General features: G+C 34.6%; 2 protein-coding genes and 1 pseudogene across 9 annotated transcripts; 1 reads left to right on the top strand and 2 right to left on the bottom strand.

Annotated features, from left to right (window-relative positions):
- The first annotated feature begins 1,580 nt into the window (after positions 1 to 1,580).
- LOC137817899 (cytochrome B561, amino-terminal protein) lies at positions 1,581 to 5,109 on the top strand. Its single transcript, XM_068621125.1, has 7 exons — positions 1,581 to 1,866; positions 1,937 to 1,992; positions 2,076 to 2,992; positions 3,339 to 3,531; positions 3,637 to 3,822; positions 3,977 to 4,353; positions 4,565 to 5,109. Exons 1-7 carry the CDS (start codon positions 1,709 to 1,711, stop codon positions 4,703 to 4,705), a joined length of 2,028 nt encoding a protein of 675 aa, XP_068477226.1. The 5' UTR covers positions 1,581 to 1,708; the 3' UTR covers positions 4,706 to 5,109.
- Positions 5,110 to 5,825: 716 nt separating this feature from the next.
- LOC137823095 (nucleolar complex-associated protein 3-like) lies at positions 5,826 to 13,389 on the bottom strand (annotated as a pseudogene). The gene is made up of 10 exons (XR_016517325.1): positions 12,067 to 13,389; positions 11,780 to 11,972; positions 10,047 to 10,255; positions 9,833 to 9,913; positions 8,835 to 8,973; positions 8,254 to 8,558; positions 7,712 to 8,041; positions 7,490 to 7,536; positions 7,115 to 7,212; positions 5,826 to 6,448 (listed from the first exon to the last, which is right to left on the bottom strand). The product of XR_016517325.1 is annotated as a nucleolar complex-associated protein 3-like (transcript).
- An 887-nt stretch (positions 13,390 to 14,276) lies between these two features.
- SIZ1 (DNA-binding protein with MIZ/SP-RING zinc finger, PHD-finger and SAP domain-containing protein) lies at positions 14,277 to 25,738 on the bottom strand. 7 transcript variants are annotated; one of them, XR_011080326.1, is made up of 19 exons: positions 25,515 to 25,736; positions 25,328 to 25,442; positions 24,629 to 24,709; positions 24,403 to 24,445; positions 22,295 to 22,367; positions 21,926 to 22,088; positions 21,626 to 21,756; positions 20,802 to 20,870; positions 19,757 to 19,844; positions 19,597 to 19,672; positions 19,360 to 19,433; positions 19,134 to 19,241; positions 18,493 to 18,654; positions 18,304 to 18,408; positions 18,143 to 18,223; positions 16,823 to 18,047; positions 15,281 to 15,388; positions 14,728 to 14,897; positions 14,277 to 14,648 (listed from the first exon to the last, which is right to left on the bottom strand). XR_011080326.1 is itself a non-coding variant. In XM_068606314.1 (18 exons), exons 2-17 carry the CDS (start codon positions 25,349 to 25,351, stop codon positions 14,758 to 14,760), a joined length of 2,643 nt encoding a protein of 880 aa, XP_068462415.1. In that variant the 5' UTR covers positions 25,352 to 25,442; positions 25,515 to 25,736; the 3' UTR covers positions 14,277 to 14,648; positions 14,728 to 14,757. The 7 variants fall into 7 exon arrangements, 5 of the variants coding, with proteins under 5 accessions (XP_068462415.1, XP_068462407.1, XP_068462438.1 ...); XR_011080325.1 differs by having other exon boundaries at positions 14,277 to 14,897; XM_068606314.1 differs by lacking the exon at positions 15,281 to 15,388.
- Between the last annotated feature and the right edge of the window lie 264 nt (positions 25,739 to 26,002).

The raw sequence follows: 26,002 nt of genomic DNA, 5'->3' as shown, positions 1-26,002 counted from the left end.
TGATATGAAGTGAAGTAAGTTAAGGATGAACAAATATGATTAGTAGCACCACTATCAATAATCCAATAACTAAAAGAAGAAATAAAGTTATTACCAGTTTGTGTTGTCATGTTGGAAGGAATAAGAGAGACTTGACTAAAAACATTGTCATTGGATTTTTGACCTGTTGTAAAATAGCTAACAATGTTTGATATTGCTTAGGAGTAAAACAAATTTGTTGAGACTCCACTTCTGAATTTGAACCTTCATGATTCTGCTCATTATTGTTAAAACTTGTATTGTGAAAGACTGCATGGCTCTGATGATGGTTCTGATTTTTAAGTTTGAAATTAGGTGAAAAACCATGTTTTTTATAGCATATATCAATGATATGCCCTTTTTTTCCACAATAACTTGCAAATTTTGAAAGTATATTCTCTTCCATATCCACCACCTATATCATATGTCGTATCATTTTATAACCTCCTTTGCTAGTAGCAATCATTGCCTTAGATTGATCACCAAAAACTTTCTCTCTCTTGTTGTGTAATGAGGTAATGAGAGAGTAAACTCTATTCGAGGATGAATTATCTGATGAACTAACATGGTAAAGTGAACAAAGATTTTGTGAGGGATCAACAACTTTACCCATAGATAAATGTAGCAACCAGAATTCTGATGCTATATTATGAAATAGAACAAATATGAATAAAAGAGAATAAAGATGAACATAAGAGTAAAAGGAATATAAAGAATATGAAAATGAATATTCTCTTTTTTATTGTTATTAAAATCAAAACAAATGGTCTGAATATATATATATATATATATATATATATATAAATAAAAGTAATATACTCATTCTATCATTCTAGATTTTAATTAAACACTATACTCATAACATACAAAGACAAAATAAAGGTTATTCACCTCTATAAAGAGAAACAAATAAATGATAATTAGAAAAGATACCAAATTATTATACTCTATCAAGATAAACGACTAGAAAAGACACCAATAAATATTAGGATCCTTTCTATAGTTCTATTATCTGTATTCTTTAATAATAATTTGTTCATAAATGAATTGTATGATAATTACAATGTTTGTTTAGTAAAGATTATAAAGAAGAAGATAGAATTTGTCCAAGATATTTAAGTGACCTATGTGAATAGAAGGGGTAAATTTAATCTTCAATATTATAATTTTTTTAAAGAGTACATTCAACAAAAACAAATAACAATGATATGTTAATAACGGGTAGATTAACTTAATAACTATATAAATTATTATTTTGTTATAGTATAATATTTTATTTTAAAAAACAGTTATAAAGAAATTGTTTTTTACTATTTTACATATAAAAAAACTTTATTAAAAACATTAAATCTGACATAATATTTAAAAATCGCAATATTTAAATAATTTACATACTAACCCATTTCATTAACATTTCCCTTAACCAAACATTAATAATAACATAGACAAAAGAGATTATATTAAAGTATTTAAAAAATTATATAATCAAATTGAGAAATTTAAGAATAATAAAACAAAATTGAAAAAACACAACGATAATTATATGAAATAAAATATTAATTATCTTTTTTTAAAAAAAAATTGAGCGAGGGAAGAAGAAGAACTGGGTTTGTATTTTGCAATTGTTTTGCATGAAGTGTGAAGCTTAAACCCCAAACCAAAACCCTAACGAGGTTGGTTCCCGATTTCCATGGCTTCTGCACCCAAATCCAAGTTCAGTGTCTATCAAAACCCTTCCTTTTCTGCGGTTCTCACTTCCAACAGTCTTCAACCTTCCAATTTCACCATTCTCTCCATCCTCTCCTTCTTCTCCGCTTCCGCATTCGCCTTTCTCGCTGTCATCTTCAGGTGCACACTCACACTTTTCTCTTCACTCTATTAACAACTCACTCTATATAACATTGTTCACACATTGCAGGGAAAACGGCTTCATCCACGTTTTGAGCTTCAGAACTTTTTCCCCTTTCACAGCTTGTAAGTTCTCAACCCTCAATTTTAGTTATTGCATTTTTTAATTAGGGTAATTTGTAATGTTTGATCCGTTTATTGAACTTCAGATTGGCTTGCCAAGACTCTACAAGCTTTAGTGGGTTTCATCTTCATTGGAACTGTTTCTGCACTCCTTAAAGTTGTGTTTCTACGTAGGGCTAGGTATGCTGGAGGTGTAGTTGCAGTTAAGCCTGTGTCTGATTCTAGCAATGTTAATAGAACTGACATTTTGCTAAGCAAACATCAATTAGGGCTTTTAGGAGTGAGTCCCAAGGTTGATTTGGCTCAACCTGATTCGGTGAAGAAGCCTCCTAAGTCTAAACCCCAATTGCCTTCTTCAGATTTGCTTGTTCCTCTTCATCAGCCTATTCCCAGCCCCACCCGGGGTTCTTCATCTCGCATTGATGTGGATGGTTCAAATTCTAACAGGGGTGTTGCTGCTCGTTCTATTGCTACTCCCTCGAGGTCTCCAGGATCAGCGTCATTGTATCTTGCACAGGGTTTGGTTTCACCGCCAAGGGGTTCAAATGGAGTGGATTCGGTGGTTTCCAGTCCTTGGTCTAACCGGCGAGCCTCCTCTGCTAGTAAGATAACGTCAGAGGAAAAGCTGGAGAAATTCCTCGCTGAAGTGGATGAAAGGATCAATGAATCTGCGGGGAAGATGTCTACCCCACCTCCTACAGTTCCTGGTTTTGGGATAGTGAGCCCTAATACAGTTACAGGGTCATCTAATACCTCCGGAACTACAAGACTTATGCCATTGAGGCCTGTGAGGATGTCTCCTGGATCTCAGAAGTTTAATACTCCCCCTAAGAAGGGTGAGGGTGAGTTTCCTTCTCCAATGTCTATGGAAGAATCTGTTCAAGCTTTTGAACATCTTGGCATCTATCCTCAAATTGAACAGTGGCATGACCAACTCAGGCAATGGTTTTCTTCAGTTCTGCTCAATCCTTTGCTTAACAAGATTGAGACTAGCCACATTCAGGTTCATTTTATTATTTATTCCTTCTTTTGTTCAAATCACGGTTAAACAATAAAAAAAATGTTGTTTGTGTATGGGTTATGGTTAGTAATATTAGCACAAAAGGTTGAACATTACAAAAGTTTTTTCTTTTTCTGAAATTTCAGTTTACAAAGTCTAAGGAGCATGAAATAATGTTTGGATGAGCCATCCAAACTAAGCAAAATCAGTTTAAAACCCATTTTGGCATTGTATACAAACGAGCTAGTACTTGTCAATTTATGCTAGAAGCCCATAACAGCTAACATGATTGGAACATCAACCAAGTTAATTTATTCCCCCTGGGTCTAAGATTTTCATATTCATATAGGTTATGCAAGCTGCTGCCAAACTTGGCATTTCTATCACAATTAGTCAAGTGGGCAATGATATGTTGTCTACTCCTGCTACTTTGCCAACAATTGACAAGAGTCAAGACTGGCAATCTGCGCTCTCTCTAAATGAAGATGGACTACTTCATCAACTATATTCTACACTAGTGCTGGCCATAGATTCTTCCAAATGTATGTTGCTTCACATTTGTCAATAAATGTGATTTTTGTTCCGGATTTTAATTTGCTTAGCTTCTGAGCTCTTACAAATTTCTATTGGTTTATATTTGCACACAGCCAAGTTGTTTGTATCTAATATACAGCAGTCCCCACAGCAGACTTCTTTAGTTCCTATCATGCAGGATTGTGTGGATGCTATCACTGAACACCAAAGGCTTCAAGCCTTGGTTAAAGGAGAGTGGGTTAAAGGTTTGCTTCCTCAAAGCAGTGTTCGTGCTGATTACACTGTGCAAAGGATCCGAGGTAGACAGAATTATTGATATATTGCTTTTATTAGTCAGTGACCTTCGTTAGATTTCCTGAATAAATTGAAGCAGAACATCATTAACTAAGCTTGGTTTTATGTCCAGCATATACCAATATAACCCAACTTTAGTTACCTTGTTTTAATTTTCAGAGCTTGCAGAAGGAACCTGCTTGAAGAATTATGAGTATCTTGGAAGTGGGGAGGTTTATGATAAAAAGAATAAAAAGTGGACACTTGAGCTACCTTCTGATTCTCACTTGCTGTTGTATCTGTTCTGTGCTTTCCTAGAACATCCAAAGTGGATGTTACATGTCGATGCTATGTCTTACGCTGGAGCTCAGGCTAGCAAAAACCCATTATTCTTGGGTGTCCTTCCCCCTAAGGAAAGGTTTCCAGAGAAATACATTGCTGTAGTGTCTACTGTCCCTTCTGTGCTGCACCCTGGAGCATGTATTCTAGCAGTTGGAAAGCAGGGTCCCCCAATTTTTGCCTTGTACTGGGATAAGAAACTGCAATTTTCTCTTCAGGTCGGTAATGCCTATGTAGCCCCAGGTTATCCTTACATCAAATACTGTTGAACCTTGTTTTATACTATTGTTATTTAACCCACAATATTGTTGTTTTCATACATACTTATACATTGTGAACGACTACACATGATTTTCCAATGGATCTCTTATCAACCAGCACTATTTTAATTTTTTTATTGGTTTGCTAACAGCTCTGTGTTTATTTCAGGGAAGAACCGCACTTTGGGATTCCATTTTGCTTCTGTGCCATAAGATTAAAGTTGGGTATGGAGGTGTCATCAGGGGCATGCATCTAGGTGCTACAGCTTTAAGCATTCTCCCGGTTATGGAAACAGAATCTGAAGATTAAGTTCTGTATTGACAAACCAATCCCTTCTATCACCAACATTCAGCACGCTGACTTCAACTTTTGCAACAAAATGCATTTCTTGAAGTTAGACTTTGCAGGAAAGAACACGCTGGAGGTGAATTCCTGATCGAGTGTTGATTAGAATTATGCTGCATCCTGTATTCTAGATGCCTTTACAATGACCAGCTCAACGATTTCACTGTATCTGGGATATTGCACTGAAAAAAAAAAAAAAGTTTAACAGTCTCTTTGTTTACCCGTCCTCCCCAAATGCAGTTCGCTCAATACTCAATATTATTCATTGGGGAAGAGACATGTTCTCTGGTTGATAAAACTAAGACAAAAAGCAACTGTACAAGAGAATATTTTTTATATTCATCAATTAAATGTTTTTACTATCAAAATCTTATTTATTTACACACTAACACAAGTTTCTTGTTATTTTAATTATATCTTAAATATTCAGAAACGTAATGCCTCTACACAAACATCGTGTACTTGACAAGCAAAAGCTTTCCGATTCCGTTGTCACATCCAATTGTTTCTGATTTTCATGCACAACACTACCAATATTATCAGTACGATGAAGCATATTATCGACTTAAAAAATAACATTGAAGCTTGTACTCTCCTGAGAAAAAAAAACTGAAGGCAAGAATCAGTTATAAAGCATTTAGTTTTGGCAATTAAAGGTATCTTCACTCTTAATATAATGCTAGCGTATGGTTTTATATAAAAATACAGTTATTCTATAAAGTATTTTCCTTTCATTAAGATCGGTAACTTAATATTATTAGATTTAATTCAGAGTTATCAGATATAAAAAATGAGAAAGTATACATTCACCATTAATTACAAAACTAACTTCTATATTTAACCAATAATGAATAGTAAATACACTTAACTTTCTCACTTTATAATACTGTAGTCAAATCCGACTTTCATATAAAGAAAAGGCAGTATTACAAAATTGATTGCGCTTTAAACCACTCTCGATTTATAAAAGGCAATAAATAACAATACAAGATGGCCTAACACTCCTAAATGATAGCCTCTAAATGCTACAACTAATTCAATGGAAAAAGTATCCGCTCCCTATTCAGGCCCTCAAATGAGGTGAACTAGGAACATTGGCTGTTGGCTTGAGAATAATCCCCAATGCTAAGAATCATAACTTCAAAAATGGAAGCTATGGAAGCAATGAAGATTAAATGCAACAATTGTTAGAACCTAGAGGGCCATGCATCACAATGCAATGTCTGGTCATCTCCTTGCTTTTGATCGTTTCTTTTGTTTCTAATATTGTTCATATAGCTGTAGCGATAGTGCAGTCCTGTCCAGCTCCTTTCTCAACCTTTCATTCTCCTTGATGTCATGATGAACCATAAAATGGGAAATAAGTTTCCTCTGCAACTCATTGTCATCAAATGAACTCATTACAGTTGTAGAACCAATGGAACGTGACGTAGCAGGGCCATTTGTTCGTCTCCGCTTGTTATTTAATTTTATACTGCCACTTTGTTGTGTGAAACATAATTCCTGGTCCAGAGACATTTCCTTAAAAGCTAGTTGAGGAGAGGACTTGGATAAAAGAACCTGGTTATGTGCAGTACTCATGGTTGAAATGCCTGAGGCCAGAGTCGATATAGCTGGATGATAATGGCTGGACAAAAGATTGAGTTCCCAAAGTACTGAGGTAAGGGCACCACTTAATATGGGGTCTGTGGAATATGGTAGATATTTCTGCATATCAAAGAGTGAGACAATCCATAAAACCTACGTAAACGTTATGCTTAACTTCAAATAATTTCAACTTCATTCATGCATTTAAAACAGAATACCACTAATATTTACAAGGAGTGGAGGACTTCCCTGTTTTGCAATACCCAGTTTAATTTCATTATTTTTTTTTACTATTCTTTGACTGAGTTTAGGCCTGACTATATCTTACAAAACCAATTTGTAAAGTAATGTTTATACCTACTTATTTGTTTAAATCATATTTCTAGACCATGTAAGATCTTACACATTCCTCGTGTTGAGGGTTGGGGACTACATATTTGTGTTTGATCCAACAATAGTCCAATAGCGAGTGATATGATAGACTCAACAAATCTAGTTAGGTTCGGATAGACTTTAAAATGTGAGTTTAAGCTTATATCAACTCCACAAAACCGATTTCTAAAATAAGATTTGCATTCAGTTAGATACTCTATTTTAGCTATACCTCTAGATGATTTCAGATCTACAATAACTATAACTCCTTAAAAGGATATCATAACGTCTGCACTCTTTTTAACCATCCTCTTCTCCATATTTAATTAAATTTCTCAAGCTATAAAAAAAGAGGAGAAAATGAAGCAAAGATTATGCACTTAATGGAAACAAATAACAATGACAGAAGCTTACCGGAATTGTGCCAGAAACAGAGCCTCCTCCAATGTCATTTTCCAACAAATTTCTGCACTTGACATTCTTCTGAAGGAGATGCTTTACTGTGACCAAGGCTGAAATGGGTTCAAAGGAAAACTAAACACATAAGCATGTTTCTCTTTACTAAATATTTCCTGTTTCTCTTTACATAAGCAGAATAATTACTTAAGGGTGGTTTTCATAGCGGAACTAAATGGAAGTTGTACAATAAACCCAATAAACCCAACAAATCTCATTAGAATGAACAATGATATTATTTTAAAAAGTGGATTTTAAGTCTAACTCAACCTCAAAAAATTGAATTTTTAAGGTGAGATCGACACTCACTAATATACTGTAATTTGGGCATACATCTTGTCAATGTGATGTTTAAAGATATAATTACTAATGAGCATAAACTAGCATGGAAGACAACACACAAGAACAAATACATGAATATCATACCAACATAAATGACCTATCCTGCATGTCTGGTTGATTTCCAGCAACAGAAAATACTGGTAATTGGGAAAAACAAATTGAAAAAAAGAAAAAGAAAAGGGTGGCTTCAGGATATTGTATTTTAAAACAAACCTTCCTGGCCTGTATTCAAGTACAAGATTGTAAAGATGCATAAAGAAGTCCTGTAAATCAACATTCAAGGCATGAAGATTGTTCCTCATCACTCTAAAAGCAACGATACAGCATTGAAGACGTTCTGATACAGTCAAACATTTAGAACACTTGACAGAAGTGTTGCCTGAGTTGCTACTTCCAGAAGCAAGTACTTTCAGATGGTTCATTAGATCATCCATGAAATCAAGGTCAATCAGATGTGAAAATTTTGCCAGTCCTTTCAGACAAGGAGCAAGCAAAGGGAGGGGTTCCACTGCAGCAGATAATGCCTCAGCGTTAGCTTCAGGCCTGAGCAAAAAAGTGTGGGAAAATTATCAAACAATCATGACAGAAAGTGATCACTTATCATTCAGAAGTTACTTAATGATCAACACAAGCAAAAATTAAGCATGAAATATTGACAGAAATAAAGTATCCAATTCATGGAGAACAGGGAATAATAAACCCAAGAAAACCAATATTTTCCCTTGAACTAGTAATACACGCAATATAAACCACACCTAGCACCTGTGGACTGCATTGTGTGCTTCAAAATACGAAACTATGTCTCAAAGACAGATGAGAGTGTTTCAGTTTGCATCTGTTTCCTCTCAATAACATCCTGGGCAAAGGATGCAGCCTTGTAATCAACTTCAACCTCCTCTCTCGTCTTAGAAATCAATTCTTGCCTACTTTTCTTTCTATCATTCTCCACCAACTGATTTGATGCCTTGAAGTGTTTCCTTTTCTTATCTTTTAATTTCTGATCCTCTTCTGTCTTTCCAGATTTCAAGAGATCTTCATTAAATGAAAGGGACAAGAAAACCTGAAAAGGAATTGCAAGGACGAAACATTACTGAACAGCTTTATTAAACATTCCACATAAAATAAACTAAAAATAGGTTTCACTAAAATAGCAACAGGACACAACTTGTTTTGTCCTTTTAAAAGAAAAAACTATTTTTTTTATTAGAACATGTCAAAAACGATAGAAACTGATTTTACCACAAAAAAGTAAAGTAGAAACTGATTAGAGAAACAGAAAATTGATGAAGTATAGATTTCAAACAAAAGATAAAACTATCAAGGGGGTGGGTGGTACATCAACAGAATCTGGGTGCAATTGGCAATTGTAAGCTTTAACATAATCGGCAATCAATCGAACAGCCTCAACAGTAACTTCACCCCCATATTTACCCTCATTTGTAAAGAGTGATTTAACTGCGGACCAACAAAGTTTCCTGTTGAAAAGAAACAAGGAATTTCAACCAGGTATATAGCAATAACTAGCAATTGTCATGAAATAAAAATAAATAAATCATTATCCATATTAAGCACAAACCCAAGAAGTATTGTCTTCCAAAAAGATTCAGGGGTCAATGTTAAAAACAGAAGCTTAAACAAAACATTATGTCTTTCCACTACTTGAGAAATTGAAATTAGAAGTATGCCAGCCAGAGTTTTTGACTCAGCTTCCAGGGGAAAGAGAATGATGTCACAACATAGAATCATGGAATGAAACTTGGCAACAAGTTCCTGTGGTAAAGTTCATTACTGACTACACGCCTCAAGCATGTATTATTCTTCACAATAGTTTTTTAAGTGGACAAAGACACAATGATGTTGGAACATGCTAAACCCTCAAATACAACTTCAAGAATAATATTCACACTCCACAATTCTTTTTGACAAGGTATGGTTTCCAAAACTTGGTAAATATTCTGTATACTCCCCACTCCAAACCACCTCAATCACAAGAAATTAATTTGAACACATTAACAAAGGACTCAAAGGAACTTCCATTGATAAAGAAAATGCGTTTTCTGCACATTTATAAATTCCAATGACAAGTAAATCATAGACAATTTTTATGTACAGTTACACTAAAGAAGGCAGTCCTAGCATTTTAAATTTTAATCCAACAAGAACCCAATTAGCATAGACTTTTTTGTCTAATCACCCAAATGGCAGCAAACATAGTTTCCTTTTCTGATGAATAAGAATAACATTTACAAAATTAATTTCATGTTTTCCCTGGGAAATTCAATAAAATTCAGGAGAAAGCTTATCATTACGAAGAATGATCAACAGCAAATATACAATAGAACCTTATCGCATCTTCTAACAGTCTTTGAAACCTTCATTTCTAGTTCCTTTTCAGTAGGAAGCCTGATCCGATAACTGCCATATTGCATGCATTAACATGAAAGTTAAAACATTAAAAATAGGATTAATGTTGATTTTCAAAGCCAAAATAATCAGAATTTAGTTACATATAAACTGTGCATTATAATATATAACTATCAGGCAATACCCAGGGACAATATCTTTGAAAACAGCCAAGAGGGATAGAAGTCCAAGTTTAACAATGGTATGATCGTTATCTTTAGATAATTGCACCATCTCTTTCAGAAATTTAACGTTGGACTCTGGATCTGTAAGCAAGGCATCCCCCAATTCTGCAAGTTTAGACTTCTTGCTTTCAAATGCCTCCTCAGCTGTAAGATCTTCCTTTACCTCAGCCTAAACAAAGTAAAGAGAGTATACCAAAAATTATGCACAATATCTCGTTCAATAATTTTTAGCCTTGTACAAATTGTAGGCAGTTTAACATAACATATGATGCTTACAATTAATATAAAAATACAGTTATTTTCACTTTAAGAGGAATACTTGCATTTGCAACACAATATTTCAAGCACAATCTATTATTAGGTGAACTTCTGTGAAACGTGGATCCCTATTAAATAACACTCATAAAAAACACTTTACTTAGAGAGTCACATGAAAATAACTTAACAATAGCGTGCAGATAGCATTTCTCTGTTTTTAATGAATAGCATTTCTCTACATCATACAAGAGGATAGCGTTATGAGCATATAACAGAAATCACATAACAGGTGAAATATATGGTACATATCAATTATAAATATGTATAAAAAGTTAAGTTTACACAAAATAAAAATACATAAATATTAGCATTATAATAACTCAAGTTCAATTGGCTGACAACTTGTCAGAGGACAAGAGGATGCAGGATGCATGCCACAACCACAATAATAATAGTGGCCGTAATAGTGGACAGAGTTTCAACTGAAGATTCATGAAATTCCACTATGCCATATAGCTGCAGTGCCTCTATTGCTGCTGCTTAACAATACTGATTGAAATGACATGCCACGACATTTTCGATTAAAGGAAAAATTAATTAGTACCTTAAAGTTAAATGCATAAAGACAAAAGCTGAAAACATGCAAAATATCAACAACTTAAATCATCAAACTTGCAATTACTAGTAGATTCTTCATAATGGTTATCAAACCCACAGTTCAACTCACGAATTCATACAAGTTCACGAGTTAGTGAACAAGTCAAACTGTCTCCAAACTAGTTTATTGGTGGACTTGGAGTAGACTTGGTTCACTCTGGGTAGACTTGTGAACTCAAGTGACCGAGTCTGTTGTTTGGCACAAAAACAACATGAAATCACGTAGTTTGTAGATAAATCAAACATGGCAATTTGAAAATCCATATCATAGAGAAGAATAGGGCTGGATCGCGACTTATCCAAATAGAAACTGCAGCACCACAATCTGGTTCCACGCTTCACCATAACGTTATTGTTTACTATAAGAAGTTATTCAATTGTAATCACCTTTTATGACAGATATTGGTGCACAAACCCCTATTTTTTATATTCAGTGAAACAGAATTCATATATGACTGATCTATCTGAAGCTGCGACAACAGGTATGAGAAATAACCTTGTTCTTCATCTAAAAAAGGGCCTATTGATCAAACAACAAATAACTATTTCTGAAAAACAGTTACAAATGTGTGAAACATGATTCATCATAACGTTCAAAAAGCAAGTATTGCATGAAATCAATTAAGAACAATTTTACTTTTGTTATCATTTCTTTTGTATTTTTTTTTTCTCAAATTATTCCAATTGAAATTTGTTACAGTATCAGATGTGAAAAAGAAAAGGAGCTTTGAGAAACCATAAAAAAACTAAAAAGGTTTTTAATTTGATTGGATAATACCAGCACTGCTGCTTGTGGTGTCTCTTCCACTTCTGCTTTAGCCACTTCTCTCCCTTGTTTTTTGGCCTCTTTTTTTATTTTCTTAAGTTTGACTCTCTTTTCAGCCTTATTAGCTTCACCATACCTTCATCCGCATTGGCATCCTCTGCAGTTCCCTCTTCACTTAGATCATTTTCTGATACGGTCTTTGTAGCTGCAGAATTGTGAGAACCCAAGCACTCGATAAAAGATCTAAAAAAATCAAGAATAATCTGGTGATAGCAATGCGTATCTTGAACACTAGATACCTGTCCGGTAATGGATTTTTCATTCAATGTCTTGATTGGAAGAGCATCTACACGATCAACCTGCAAACCAGTTTCTTCTTTTTCTTTCTTGAGAGCATTTTTTTGCATGCGTTTCTCATAAAGTTTCTCCAATGCATCCTCTTTGGCATCAGCAACCCGAGTAACATGCCTAAAGATGTGCGATAATGTCATTTCGTAAGTAACCTTATAATAGAAAACTCATCACAATATTCATTGACATAAGCTGATAGGTTTCCAATTTCTATAAAACCAGGACAACCCAGTATCGGGTACCAGCAGGCCCAAATATTCCGGGCCAACCAGAGTTACCTTAGGTGGAAAGAAAGAGTCAGTTATAGAGACAGAAGAGTAGAAGTGAGGTTACATATAAAATAGTTTCTCTTAGGAGCTTATGCTATGGGATTACAGGGCTTCTCTTCAGTAATAGTTTTATTTTCAATCTATAATACAAATTTCAACCTACATTGCATTGGGTTCCTATCATAGGCTAAAGTGTTACAATAAGAAGACATTTCCACGCTATACAGGTAGCAGTTCCCGCTTACCCTAAAAATTCAAATTGCAGGCTCAAGAAGCTCTTTGTCTACAAGAACCGATAAAAATGTTCTAATGCAAAAAAGTAAAAAAACAAAAAAAAAACACTTTAATTGTCACTCCAAAGCTTATTGCTATGAAAGTATTTGAACGATAAGTCTGCAAAAAATTTCCGTCTTGATAAACGGTGAGATAAAATATTTCAGACATTTCCCCAAATTATGCACCTAACAGCTAAAGCAGAAAATAAGCAAGGATAAGTCGGGTTTTTCAATACTAACATAAACTCCGCTACTACGGAAAGGTTTCAAAGAGGCAAACTGTGCAAATTTATAATTTTCCGTATTTAATTGTGACAAAAACTTCGAAACTTTCGCTAACAATTTATTACACAAAATGTAGCATTGCAAGTAAGGCCGCCATAAAATATTATGAAAACAGAGGACAGAGGATTGGAAGAAAGAGTCTAAGGTGGAGAGCAGGGAGGCATAGTTGCGATTCTCTTTGATGAATTGGAGGTCATCGTCGGAAACCTCAACTTCGTCGTCTGGAATCTCTGGCGGAAGCTCCGGCGGAAGAACGACTTTCTGCTTCTTCTTCCCCATGGAGGAGTTTGTGCTCGAGGACTCGGGCGAATGGAGTGCACGGATGTTCAGAAGAAGAAGCAGCGGCGGGGTGAGGCGGAAGTATCAGAAAGGAGGCAAACTTGTTCGTAAAATGCCACTGACAAAAACAAGAATTTGCATGGCTGATGTGTTAGTGTAACACTACACTATTATTAACCATGCGATGCAGTTTTTCTTTAAAACTTTAACATCAGGTAAAGAAAAACAAGAATGATATTACGCTTAAAGTATGTTGTAATTTGGTATATTACCTAATTTCATGGAAGTATATAATGTAATCTTGTTCTTTCTATCTATATGTTTATATCATATATATTCTCCTTTTTAAGTTTCTTATAACCTTTTATTTTATTTTGCGATAGCCTCTCGTTTGCATGTACATTTTTTCATTGATATTTATTTTCTTAAAAAGAATATATAACAAGTTGTTTCATTTTATTATATTATATTAATATTAATATTATTTATATGTTCTAATGATATCCATGTAATTTTATTTATATTCAAACTAAAATGGAATTGAATAAACCTTGGTTACAATTGTACGACATATACTTTAATACTTACAAAATTATTGAATAAGTTATAATATAAATTTCATTTCAATATATATAACAACCGTAAATTTTAATATAATTATTGTCGTTGATATACTTGATTAATGCTAATACGAGTAATTCTATGGATGGAAAAACATTATTCGATATTATATTAAGCAATGTGCCCATAGTAATTCCTCCAAAATCTTTTTTTTTTCCTTAACAAAAGTTCTCAATTAAATATAAGATATTATAAGAAACCTTAAACGGATTACATTACATTCTTAACAGTCAAAACACTTTATAGCTTTCAATCACATCCATGCAATTACATCCGAGGGCTGTAAACGAAAGATGCAGGAGAGGGTCTGTGTCCTTCCTTCTCTACTCAATCATGCAAACAAAACATGTTAATATATTAAGATAAATAAATATCAAAGTCCAGATGTCATGAGGCATGAACAACATAACATTATAGAAAAATGATCAGTTTAAGAGAAACAATATCTTTGATTTAACTGTTGGATCTGATATGGCTAAATCATTTACAGGTTATTGCTCTCCGCAGAGACAAAAATGCAGATATAATGTCCCACCAAATTTCAAAGTTTAAACTACCAGATTCCAATGAGGAACTATACAATAAAAACCAGCAGTGTACCCCAGCACACCCTCATTGAAAATTGATGGGAATAATAGCTCCAGCTTGGCCTACCAACATCTGTGCTAAGGACAATTTAGATATCAAGAACAAAGATCATTACAACCAACAATCCTTGTCGATGGGGTGGGCGCAAGCATTTTGGGAGGGTAACGTGTAGCTCTGTTCCACCAGAGATGCCTTAGACCACATATGTATTAACTGCCATTTCATGAGGACCAAAAATGCCTCTCAACTTTCTTCAGTTAATAAATACGAAATCTGGTGTTAAGAAGAGTACCTAAAGTTTTTGAGACACAAGGTCTGACCTTTACTCTGAATCCGAATCAATAGAAAGGTACAAACGGGGTCTTACAGAACGTCTTTGGCGAGGAAATGAGAAAGGACTATCTGACCTTTGCCTACTTGGCCTGTCAGTTCTAACATCATTCATCCCAAGGAGTAAAGAAGCTGCATACACAGGAATAAAAATAATGGAAAAATAAATAAAAAATGTCAAAACTGCATTGACGGTCACTATCTCAGAAGTAAAAATGCAATTATCTTATAGGGAGCAGAAAAGGGGAACCGAACATAATGAGGAAGATGCAAATGCATGTACACACCAACCTCCTCAACTTTGTTTAGAGGTTAACATCCTCAACTGTCTGGTAATAAAAGGAACCATTTATGGTTTCTATCTGGGAAAGCAAATTATGAGCATTTGGCTGATTTTAGGAGTAGAGTTTTAAAAAATCACTTTTCTGTCACAAGGATATGATGCAGCAGCAGATTAACACAGCCGTAAAATGTATCTCGACAAATCCACAACTAAACATTTGAAGGTTTCTAACCATTTAACAGAAGGTATAGCAGTGCTCGATGCAAAGAAACTGAATACCCAGCTTTCGATCCTCCTTCACAGCCCCTCAAATAAACTTGATAAGAAGCTTAGGAATGTACTAAAGATCACGCATGAAAGAATTAAACCCATATCAAAAGGCTTACTAAATATATTCCATCTACGATAGAGACACAGAGATAGCAGAGGCAGACAGGTGTCCAGAAAAAAGAAAACCAACAAATTTTAAAAATGCATAAATTTCCACAATATGTAGAAAGATGTAAATGCTTATTTTGTTTGCTTCATGATGTTTGAGAGTATTAAACATCCACTATAAACTGAAAAAATGAGCAAAAAAGGTATTATGCACTTATTTTAGATGATTTTAGAATTTTATGTATAGTACTTCCAAAATGATATTATACCTAAAAAAGTATGTATAAAATCTATATTTATGAACTTACTCTGAACCAAACTTAATGTTCCTTTGGAGATTTGAATTTGTATTGTATTGTTGACAATCTATTAGGTTCTATATGTAGAATCTAAAATATTTAGATGAATTAGGGGAAAACGTGTATTTCATGTATTCTGATAAAATTTGGCTTTTACATTTTTTATGTTTTGTATAATTAGAAATTCGAAAACAGAAAAATCCAATCCAAATAAATTTGGATATAGATTTTGAACCAAAACATATCCGATGATATAATAAAAAAATTATATTAGATCAATTGTCATCCCTTAAAATCAGTCTAATCCAGCTCAAAATCCAAAAACACCCTTCATAATATGGGTTGAGAATAATTGACAGTGATAATCGCAAGAGAAACTCTTGAACCATTCTCAAACTATTGTTTTTACTTGTGGCGGTTTAAGAACAAATAATTTAACAAAGAAAGATAGTAAAAATACTTTCTAATGAAGGCTGAGTAATAACATGTATTTAATGAAGACAGCTAAACTAACTCTTTGAATTAAGATATGCAAGTAATATATTTCTTTACAAAATTAAAAAACTTCCATATCAGTAGGCAAGGTTTTGCTGACACAAGCCCTTTGGACTTAAGTTAAACAATCATAGTAGAAACTATTACATTTCAAATATATACACTTACTATCTGGTTAATTTAAAAACCGCTAAACATTTTGTTCTTTTAAGTATAATTAGGATGTGTAATAAATATTCCTGTCCCAAACCTCAAATTTCCTAAGGATAAATGTTGCCTTTTGTAACGGAAATTATATTATCAAAATATTTGATATCTTTTTATCATAAAATGTCACATCAATTTAAACTCCAGTATATCTTTGATGGTATGTTACATATATAACAAGGAACAAGAACACTTTACTTTATAAAAAAAAACTATTTATTTCTTTTACTAATTTTTAAAAAATGGTCAATTACGCATCAAAAAAGAATATGGCCAATTTTGCTTCATTAAAGATTTTTTATTATTCCCTCCGTTGAAAAATAATGCTCCAATTACCAGCTAGTCACTAAAAAAAATAAGGAATATTCTGATTCAGTAAGGTCAGAGCAACGAACCAGTATCATCCAAAGTATTTGTGCCAACATCTCTGGTTGGGATTTGATGTCTAGAATTCAATCCATTTTGAGTAGAAGCATCACCATTGCTACCACCAGCACCACCTCCAAGACTAAGGGATATCCAATCCTCCTCAGTGCAGACACCATTAGCCACATTTGCCTGATCTCTCAATTCATTCTGAATGGATGAGTCCGCTGGTCTAGTGGGGAGAAAAATCTGAAGTGAGGGATCATCACCGCCAAATGCTAATGGATTGTCCACCAAACCACCATTCAAATCAGCATCCAACCGACCAGCAGAGGAATCATGCAAGATACTACCAGATCCCAAAGCAGTATCAGGAGCTAGTGCATAACCATTTAGTGATGAAGAGCAATTCACAGGACCATGTTGCAGATGGACCAATGCATCTGACACATCTGCATCGGAACCAAATAGTTGGAATCCAGGACCAGCCTGACTTCCAGAAGGCATAGACCACAGGGAAGACATCCCAAAATCATCATCATTGGGAAAGAGTCCTAAGCAAGAATTTCCACCAACAAGATTATGATCTTCAGTGTATGAATCAACTATTACAGGTGGTTGTACAGAATAACCATCTGTAGCATCATTTTGGTTGTTCCTATACGCAATCGGAGGCGATACCAAAAGATCGTTGTCTTCTTCAGAATCACTAAGAACAATAACTTCTGTACCACCCGCCTGAGCAGAAGTGTCATGTGCAGTATATTCATATGCTAAATCAACATTATTGAGACACAGAGAATCTATTTCAATGCCAGTTGCAGCAGAATAGTCGATATTCCCACCACCACCCTGATTTACACTAGGATCGTCACCATCTCGGCCACTTCCAGTAGCACTGCTGCTCATTGGAATAACAACCTGTTCGGGATTTCCAAAAACCCCTTTCAATTTATTACCAGAAGAGGTGTTTGTGCCCTCAGGTTTACTGACTTCCCAAACTCCATTGCGATTCTTCCTGATGCCAAGTTTTAAACCAGTTGGACTGTCAGAAACACCTTCCTGTTTGACCTGCTTCAATGTATCCACTCTCTTGAAATCTCCATCAGCTGAAACGCATGGAGATCCATCAGGAAGATGCCACTGTGCTAGACTCCCTAATTCCTGGCGTTCACTTTCACTCTTTGTCTTCACACGCCAAGAACCATCAGGCTTCACCTCAACCTCTGTAATTTCTTCACCACAATTTAACATCTGTGCCACCAAATCAATTTAAATAATGGCTACAGATTTTGTCAAATAGAAAATTATGAACACTAGAAACTATTATTAATTTTTTAAATAACTACCATAGAAGTGATGCGATTGAAATAAGGATCAATGATAATATTCTCCAAAGCATAGTTTTTGAGACATATAGGACATTGCCACTGTAGAAACAATTCAATTCATCAGCAGACAAAAAAACACAAAGGGGAGTGGACAAATCATGCAACATTTGGAATCTTGCCTTCCTTGATCGTTGATTCATTTCCACAAAAACCTCAAGGTCAAAGCAACCCATGTGAATACAAGGGTTGAATCTTCCAGCAATCTTCATTCTTGAACCACTCATCTAAAATTTCACCAAAATATAGAAAAACTGTTAGTAGGACTTTATGAATTGCCATAATAATCCATTTATTAATGAAAGCCATACAGGACAGCGAAGGTTGACACTGAAAGTATCTGAAACGACTTCCAAATCACTGTCACTATCAGCATCACCATCTGTGTTTCCACCCCCAACACAACGACACACACGTGCAAGAGCGTCTTCAAATCTCTCACCATCAGACTCCTTTGGAATTAAGTTTAGGATCTACAAAACAAAGCCTCAACTATTAAACAAGTTTGTAAGGGTAGGGAAAGGGAAGCAGTTTTGCATAAAACATATTCACAATAAAATAGGAACTAAAAACAGACTTGTGGTTGTCTCAATAGTTGTCAGCCAGGCTTTCAGTCTGTGTTAGTAACCGACAAATTGAGAGTTAAACCAGACACAAGTCAAAAAAATAAAACCAGCAAACTAGGTCGAAACACAAACCAGATCTATTTATTAGTAATATTTATTAATATGCAAAAATTCAGAATTATTTTAATTAAAAAAAGCTTCATACCTAGTTTTGTCAAGTTTTAAATTTTAAGAAATCAACTAAAAGGGACCAGCATCTGGAACTCTCGCCCAACATCACCCAGGGAGATACTTCAATCTTTATTATTCCAATATCACAATTAAGAAACCAAAAGTAATTCAAAATATTTAACCTATATATTTATCAAGCTTGGAATGCAATCTACCTGCTGCATGTTACGCCTTCTAACAATACGAACCCCTAGACAAAAAATGCGAGCATCACATCCTGTTAAGGAAATCTTATTAATTCCGTCTTTTGTGTATGGCGTGATCTGCCAAAGGAGAAATTCAATAAGAAATTAAATAAATCAAACACAAATAATAGATGAATTTGTGAACAGAAATTTAAATAGTTATACAATTCATAACTATAAATAACAAAAAACATACAATTGGACCATCATCCCGCCCATTAGCTCCAAGCAACTGGGAACCAGGTCTGTTAGTTGCTCGAACAGGAACACCTGTACAAATAGAAGTCATCCCAATGGAAATAGATTTCACTACAAGTGTCTTACTTTAAAACGCTCTGCTTCCAGTTGCAAAACATGCCATGAAAATTAAAACAAGACTGCCAACATGAAATCAAATTCAATAATAGTAAGGATGGCATGACTTCAAACATACCATTGACCTGCAGGTCTGTATATTGTGGCCATTGCATCCTGAATGGGACCTTGTCGTTTAGGAGCATACACCAAGCCTACTTGTCATTTTTTCAATAAATAAGTAAAGCATTGCATAGAAGGATATATTAACCAACCATGAACTGAAAATCCAAACCAACCTCAACATCAACTTCTGGTTTGGAAACCAAGTCCTTGTCTGCTCTAGTAAGTTGAAATGTTCTTTCCACACTCTGCACAGGGTTGGTTCTGAACAATTTAAACAGGAATATGGTTAAGTCAGTCAAGCAGAAAGCCGCAATGAAAATTAGATTTTAAACATAGACTAGATAATCATTTCACAGGGTCACTAGTTTGTGTACGGGAAGGAAAATGAAGTTCACTAGACAAGCACCACTTAATAAAATCTTAGGGAGAAAAGGAGAAAATCTTCACTTCCTAAGCTATGTTTGGTTTTCAGTTTAAGGTGCTCCAAACTCGATTTGGAAAGGAAACTGAATTATGTGACATGTGTGGTTACTCTCAAAAGTGCATTTGCACTTTGAAGTTTTGCCTGAAAACTTGGCTTTGGAGAAGTGAGACATTGGTTGCCTTCTCAATATCAGTTTGCAAACTAAATTTTAACCAAACCTAAGATTGCAAACTTTAGTCCAAACATGCACTTAAATAATAATAGGTTACTTTCCTAAGTAAATTCCACCACAGAACAGTATTATCAATTGTGGAATATGGTGAAAGGCCAAAATTCAACAATATAAACATACCATTGCAACCTACGGTGGCACTAAAGCAAGCCTTCCTCCAAAGTTGCCTATGGGGATAGGCAAAAAAATCTGCCATGGCAACCGCCATATAACAGCAGTGTCTCTTTAAACAAAATTCAACAGCCAAAGAATTTTAATTAACAAAACATACATAGTACACTGCCTCAATATTAACCCATACAAATAGCATAATGTAACTCTGTATATCATCTAAAGAAAGAAAAAACTTATCATCAAGTCAAGGAACTGTGCTAACAAAATTAGACAATTGCCACACCACTCCAAACAAAAGAAGCAAGCATTCAAGCCTGAGTGATGGGCATCTTACTCTCTTACATGCAAGTAACAAAAGGTATATCTAAATTCCAAGACATTCCGTTTATAACATAAAGAACTCAATTACACCATGTCTAATTGCAATAAACCCACACAATGTACTCACCCATCAGTTGGATTGCTCGTGGTTGTTAACTTCACGGGAAGCAAAGGGTGTGCCACTGCAACCCAAAATCTGCAACAGAAACAGCAGAAGGTGCAAAGTTAACTGGCAAGAAAAACAGAAAGTAATAAATACTAGAATGCATAGACTATCCCTGCCAATAATGACAGAATATAACAAGATAAAATGAAGGACAAACATTCAATAAACAGAACAGAAAAATAGCCAAACTGATAATAAGCATATAACTCAAGAATCTTTGAGATAGAAACTCACTATAAAGAGTACCTCTAGACATAACTAAAAGACAAGATACATGTTTGGGTATGACTAATGCTTGGGGGGGGAGGACTTTTTAAAAAGATAAAAGCTAGAATGATCAACAAATTTATCAGTAATAAAAAGTCCTTTTCCTAAGGGGGAAAACTTTTCAATCAAAACATGACTAATGTTTGGGGGGGAGGACTTTTTAAAAAGCTAAGAGCTAGAATTATCAAAAAAATTATCAGTAATAAAAAGACCTTTTCCTATGGGGGGAAACTTTTCAATGAAAAGCAAAATATAGGAGCTCATGGTAAAAGGTTATCAAATTATTTTCTAGCTAACTTTTGTTTTCCCATTTTATATTCAAAAAATTCAATAATATAAACTAACTATAAATTGATAAATCATAAGCAAATAATATTAACCACACAAAAATAGCACACAAAATCTTTAAAATTAAATTAAAAATAAAAATGTTAAGACAAGGAAAACCTTTCAAAGAAATCATTATGGCTCACTTCACATATAGCTGTTAGATAAAATAAAAAGAGAATTTGACTTACGGGTCAGCACGATTTAGCCGACATAGTTCACAATAAAACTTATCAGGAACTGGTGGGATGCCTTCTGCAGGTTTCTCTGGAATAATAACGCAACTGATGTGTTGCCACACCTGGCATCTTCGATCATCACACTGCAATACGACAAACAAAATTAGATTCCAAAATAATCATATCATATGTAAGGAACACATTGGATATCTAATGAAAGTGCATCAAATTGGCTAAAATAAATCGTATCTGCTGTGGATGCATAAATTTTTTTAGATCATAAAGAAAGAAGAAAAATATTTAATGGTACACCTTGACCAAATCCCCTGTTTCCAATCTACTTCCACATAAACAGCGAATCTTTGTTTCTGGTTGGAAGGAATCATCAATTTCACCTTTCACCTTTACACTACTGCTATCTGATGCTCCCTGACCCTTAGATGCTAGATCAGTGGCCCCAGATATCTTCATTTTCCTGCAAAAAGGTAATAAAGGAATGTTAATAGAAGTTAACAAAACAAGAAATTACAGCAAATATGGAGCACTATAACCAGCTTCAACCAGACCTAATAGTAAGTTACCAGATCATTTATGTGAACTAAGCCAAGTGTCACTGCATGCATCTGAAGCATACTAAAGCTAAAACAAAATATTATCAAGAGTGTTGTTTCTAACACTGACCTATATGTATCATCAACTAATTTTGCCACCTGTTCTTTTCCACCAGCATTCTTCTTAGCCCACATTTTTGAAACTGGGAAAAGAAAAACAAGTTGCTTAACTAACTGTGGAAAGAGAAAGGATCACATGAAAATTTGTTCTACATATACGAATCACAAAATTAAATCAGATGACAATAACTCAAATGCATTATGCCAGTTTTAAATATAAAATGGTAGAAGTGAAATAAATAAAATTTGGGGTTCATATACATGGCCAGGGTATAACAAGCAGCTCCAATTTATCTATAAAAAGGGAGAGTTTACATAGGAGCAAATTGAAAAACTCTTAACAGTTTATAACCTACTACACAACATAAAATGTATTTCTTCAATAACATTTTATATTCTTTCAACTTAATATTATGTTTAAATTTTTATTATTAAATTGTTGTATTCAATTGCTGGTGAAAACACATGTGATTCCCACGAGTATTCACATTTTTATTACATTTAAACATATACAGTTTTGTAATTTTATTATTTTTATAATTTTCTCTCTCTCTCAATATATATATAATTGAAACAATAATATACTTTATTAGTCTTTAAAACTTTTGCGGAGACCCCTCTCTATGCTCTTACATGGTATCAAGAGCTCCTTTTTCCAAGGGGCCTGAAGTCTCTAATGGAAACTCCACCTTTAGTTCCAGAACCTCCTGCCAGAGATCTTTCCTTGATGGTAGCACTACCTGAATCCACACATTGTCTTTTTCTGCACTATCCACTTTATGCATCAATCTCCTTTAAGCTTGATGATAAAATTTTCTTGCTATGGAAACAGCAAGTCAAAGCGGTTCCAAATTGCATCATCTTCGTAGCTTTGAAGTTATCACTCTGATTCCAACTAAGTTTTTATCAGAAACTGATTGCGAGCTTGATATTGCCTTGGAAGACTACCAACAATTAGTGAGATTCAAGATCAAATGCTCTTTTCTTGGCTTCTTTCTTCTTTTTCTGAATAAATTATCACTCAAATAATTGGTTGCAAGCACTTGTGGGGCGTGTGGTAAACATTCAAAATTACTTTCAAAAAATTTGCTAGCAAAAGTCATGCAACTATGATCCGAACTCTGTACCACCTAGAAATCAGATCGATCTATCTATCTCTGAATACCTACTTCAGATCAAAGCAGTTGTGGAATACTTCTAGCTGTTGTCAATCTTGTCTCTTATCAATAACACATTGGCACAATCCTTGTTGGTCTTCCCCAAGAATATAATTCCTTCATAGGCGAATACATCCTTTGTCTATTGAAATGTTGAGTCTCTTTTGCTTCTGCGAGAAGCTCAATCTGAGAAGCTCAGTCAGGAGTTTCCCTCTGCTACTATAACTCTGAATATTGCATAGGCCTCTACTATGGACCCCAACTCACCCTTCTAAGCATATATAATTGTCCCTATAATATAATAACATATAATATTACATAATATATAATTGTTGTGAATTAATAGTCTTAAAATTTTAAAATATTCTTAAATATTGTAGAATGCTATATATTTACATAAAAGTATACATTGTCATTTTTCGCACAAAAAACCTCCATAATTGTAGGACTGCTCAGGATGGGAGTGACCCAATATGGGTTGCAGGTCCCATTTCTCTACCATCAGCTGCCACATCCTAATCCACTATCTTTCAGAAAAAACAAAACGTCTCCCATCCTACTAAAGCCGCAAACTTAGGCAGAAAACAGTCTTTGGTTAGAGGTTGTCACACCAGAAGTTGAGATCACCTCTGCCTCACAGGAAGTTGCTGTCAGCCCACCACAAAACAAAACAAAATTGATGCCTCCACTTCTGTGGCAAAAATGACCACAAAACATGTGGCTACCGTCAAAACAGCTCATTGGGAGTGTCAGGGTCCACATCCGCTACCCCGTGATCACAGCACTATTGTGTGTGGTTAACGACTAAATTCAATACATATTTCTAAGTGCATATATTGTGTAAGTTTTCAATGTACAGGCACAATCACAACCCAAGCAAACATTGTGGGGATAAACTAAATCTATTAGACAGAATTAGACCCAAAGGTCGAGTTGTGTCTGTGCATGTATATAATTTTACCTTGTTCATCTGAGAGAACAGATAATATTCGATCAACAAGATCCTACAAAAGAAACACTGGCATCATTACATCATACACAAACTCCAAGCTAGCATACTAAATTCCGAAATTAAAAGGAATTAAGACATGGATTCTACAACAACAAAATGTAAAAACATTGAAGAATTCATCACACACAAAAATCTTCCAAGTAAAGAAGGTAGACAAGGTATTATATTATCTCACCTGCTTCTTCCCCTGCTTTGAAAGGTGCAACTGAGTGAGCACATCTTTGAGCTCTTTTATACGAAAATAGTTCAATTTTTCCTAAAATAGATTCAATTAATCAGAAAAGTATAATTGCATAACTCCAACACCAACACAACAGTACACCCAATACTCAAATAAAACTATATGCAAATGAAATTAAGTGTAGCTATATGCCAACTATACATAGTGCAAGATCAAATTGAAGAACTAAAGATTATTATCCAACTCCGGAATTATTCAATAATAAAACAATCAATCACTACATAAATAATGACAAATCAGAATAGCGAACAGTTAAAATCACAGGAAAAAAACAGTACTACTCACCGAATAAGTCAATATAACATAACCAAACCTATAAACAACAAAAAAAAAATACAAATCCAACAATTGAAGAAGGCACATGATATAACAGTTTTATACAGAGTGCAAATTCAGTTTGGAGAACAAACAATCTCCTCGCTAACATATGTAATCTCTAAACCTCGCGCAGTGTTCTGATCAGCAAAAAAATCGACAACGGTTGTGCGCGTGAAGAATTTGCCGAAAAGCAGAGAGCGAAGTGAAATTGCAATGACATGCAGAATGAGGTAGTTGGAGAGGAACAGCAGTGAGAGGGAAGTGACGAATTGAGAAGGCACGTTAGAGTGGATAAAGTGAGAGAGATGTGTGTACCTTAACGCTGGGAACCAAATCCATGGCGTGAAACGGAATAATTAGGTGGAGAGAGAATAAAGAGAATCGGGAAGCGGAGAATCGGCGAGGAGGAAGCTAACACATGGCAGAGGGTCTGTTGAAATGAAATTAAGAAAAGAATTAGGCAATTAGGGAAACGAAAGGAAGATTGAAAGGGATAACTGACCATAGAAAGGAAGGTTGGGGATGACGATTAGGGTTTGGGAGAGAGGGAGGGTAACACCGACTTTGTGTTGCACACGGTATGTGTTGTGTGGCGTTGTGTTGTGTTGGGGTTGGTGGTTTGCTTTGCGTGTTCTTTTGACCGAGGAGACTCCAAACAAAACCAGAACCAATCTCTTTCTCTCTCTCCACTTACAAAATTCGGACCCATTGCCGATTATCCAATTCAGTTTTCCCTGCAACACGTCCGGGTTTCGTTTTGGTGCGCTCACGTGCACACCAGGCCTATGTCAACCTTAAGATCAAAAATAATAATAATCCCAACAATAATAATAATAATAAATGTTGAGTAAGGTGAACACATCAATTATCTTTCTCTTCCAACCAAATTTAAAGCTGTTTTCAAAATTAATATTTTATGCCTAATTTAAGTTTATTTTTAATTTTTTTTTAAAATAGTTTTAAAAGAAACTAACTTTTAATATGTATTAT

The sequence above is a fragment of the Phaseolus vulgaris genome, chromosome 11 (assembly GCF_051622355.1).
Source record: "Phaseolus vulgaris cultivar YP4 chromosome 11, ASM5162235v1, whole genome shotgun sequence".
Classification (NCBI taxonomy): Eukaryota; Viridiplantae; Streptophyta; class Magnoliopsida; order Fabales; family Fabaceae; genus Phaseolus; species Phaseolus vulgaris.
This window is presented reverse-complemented; position numbering and strand designations above follow the sequence as displayed.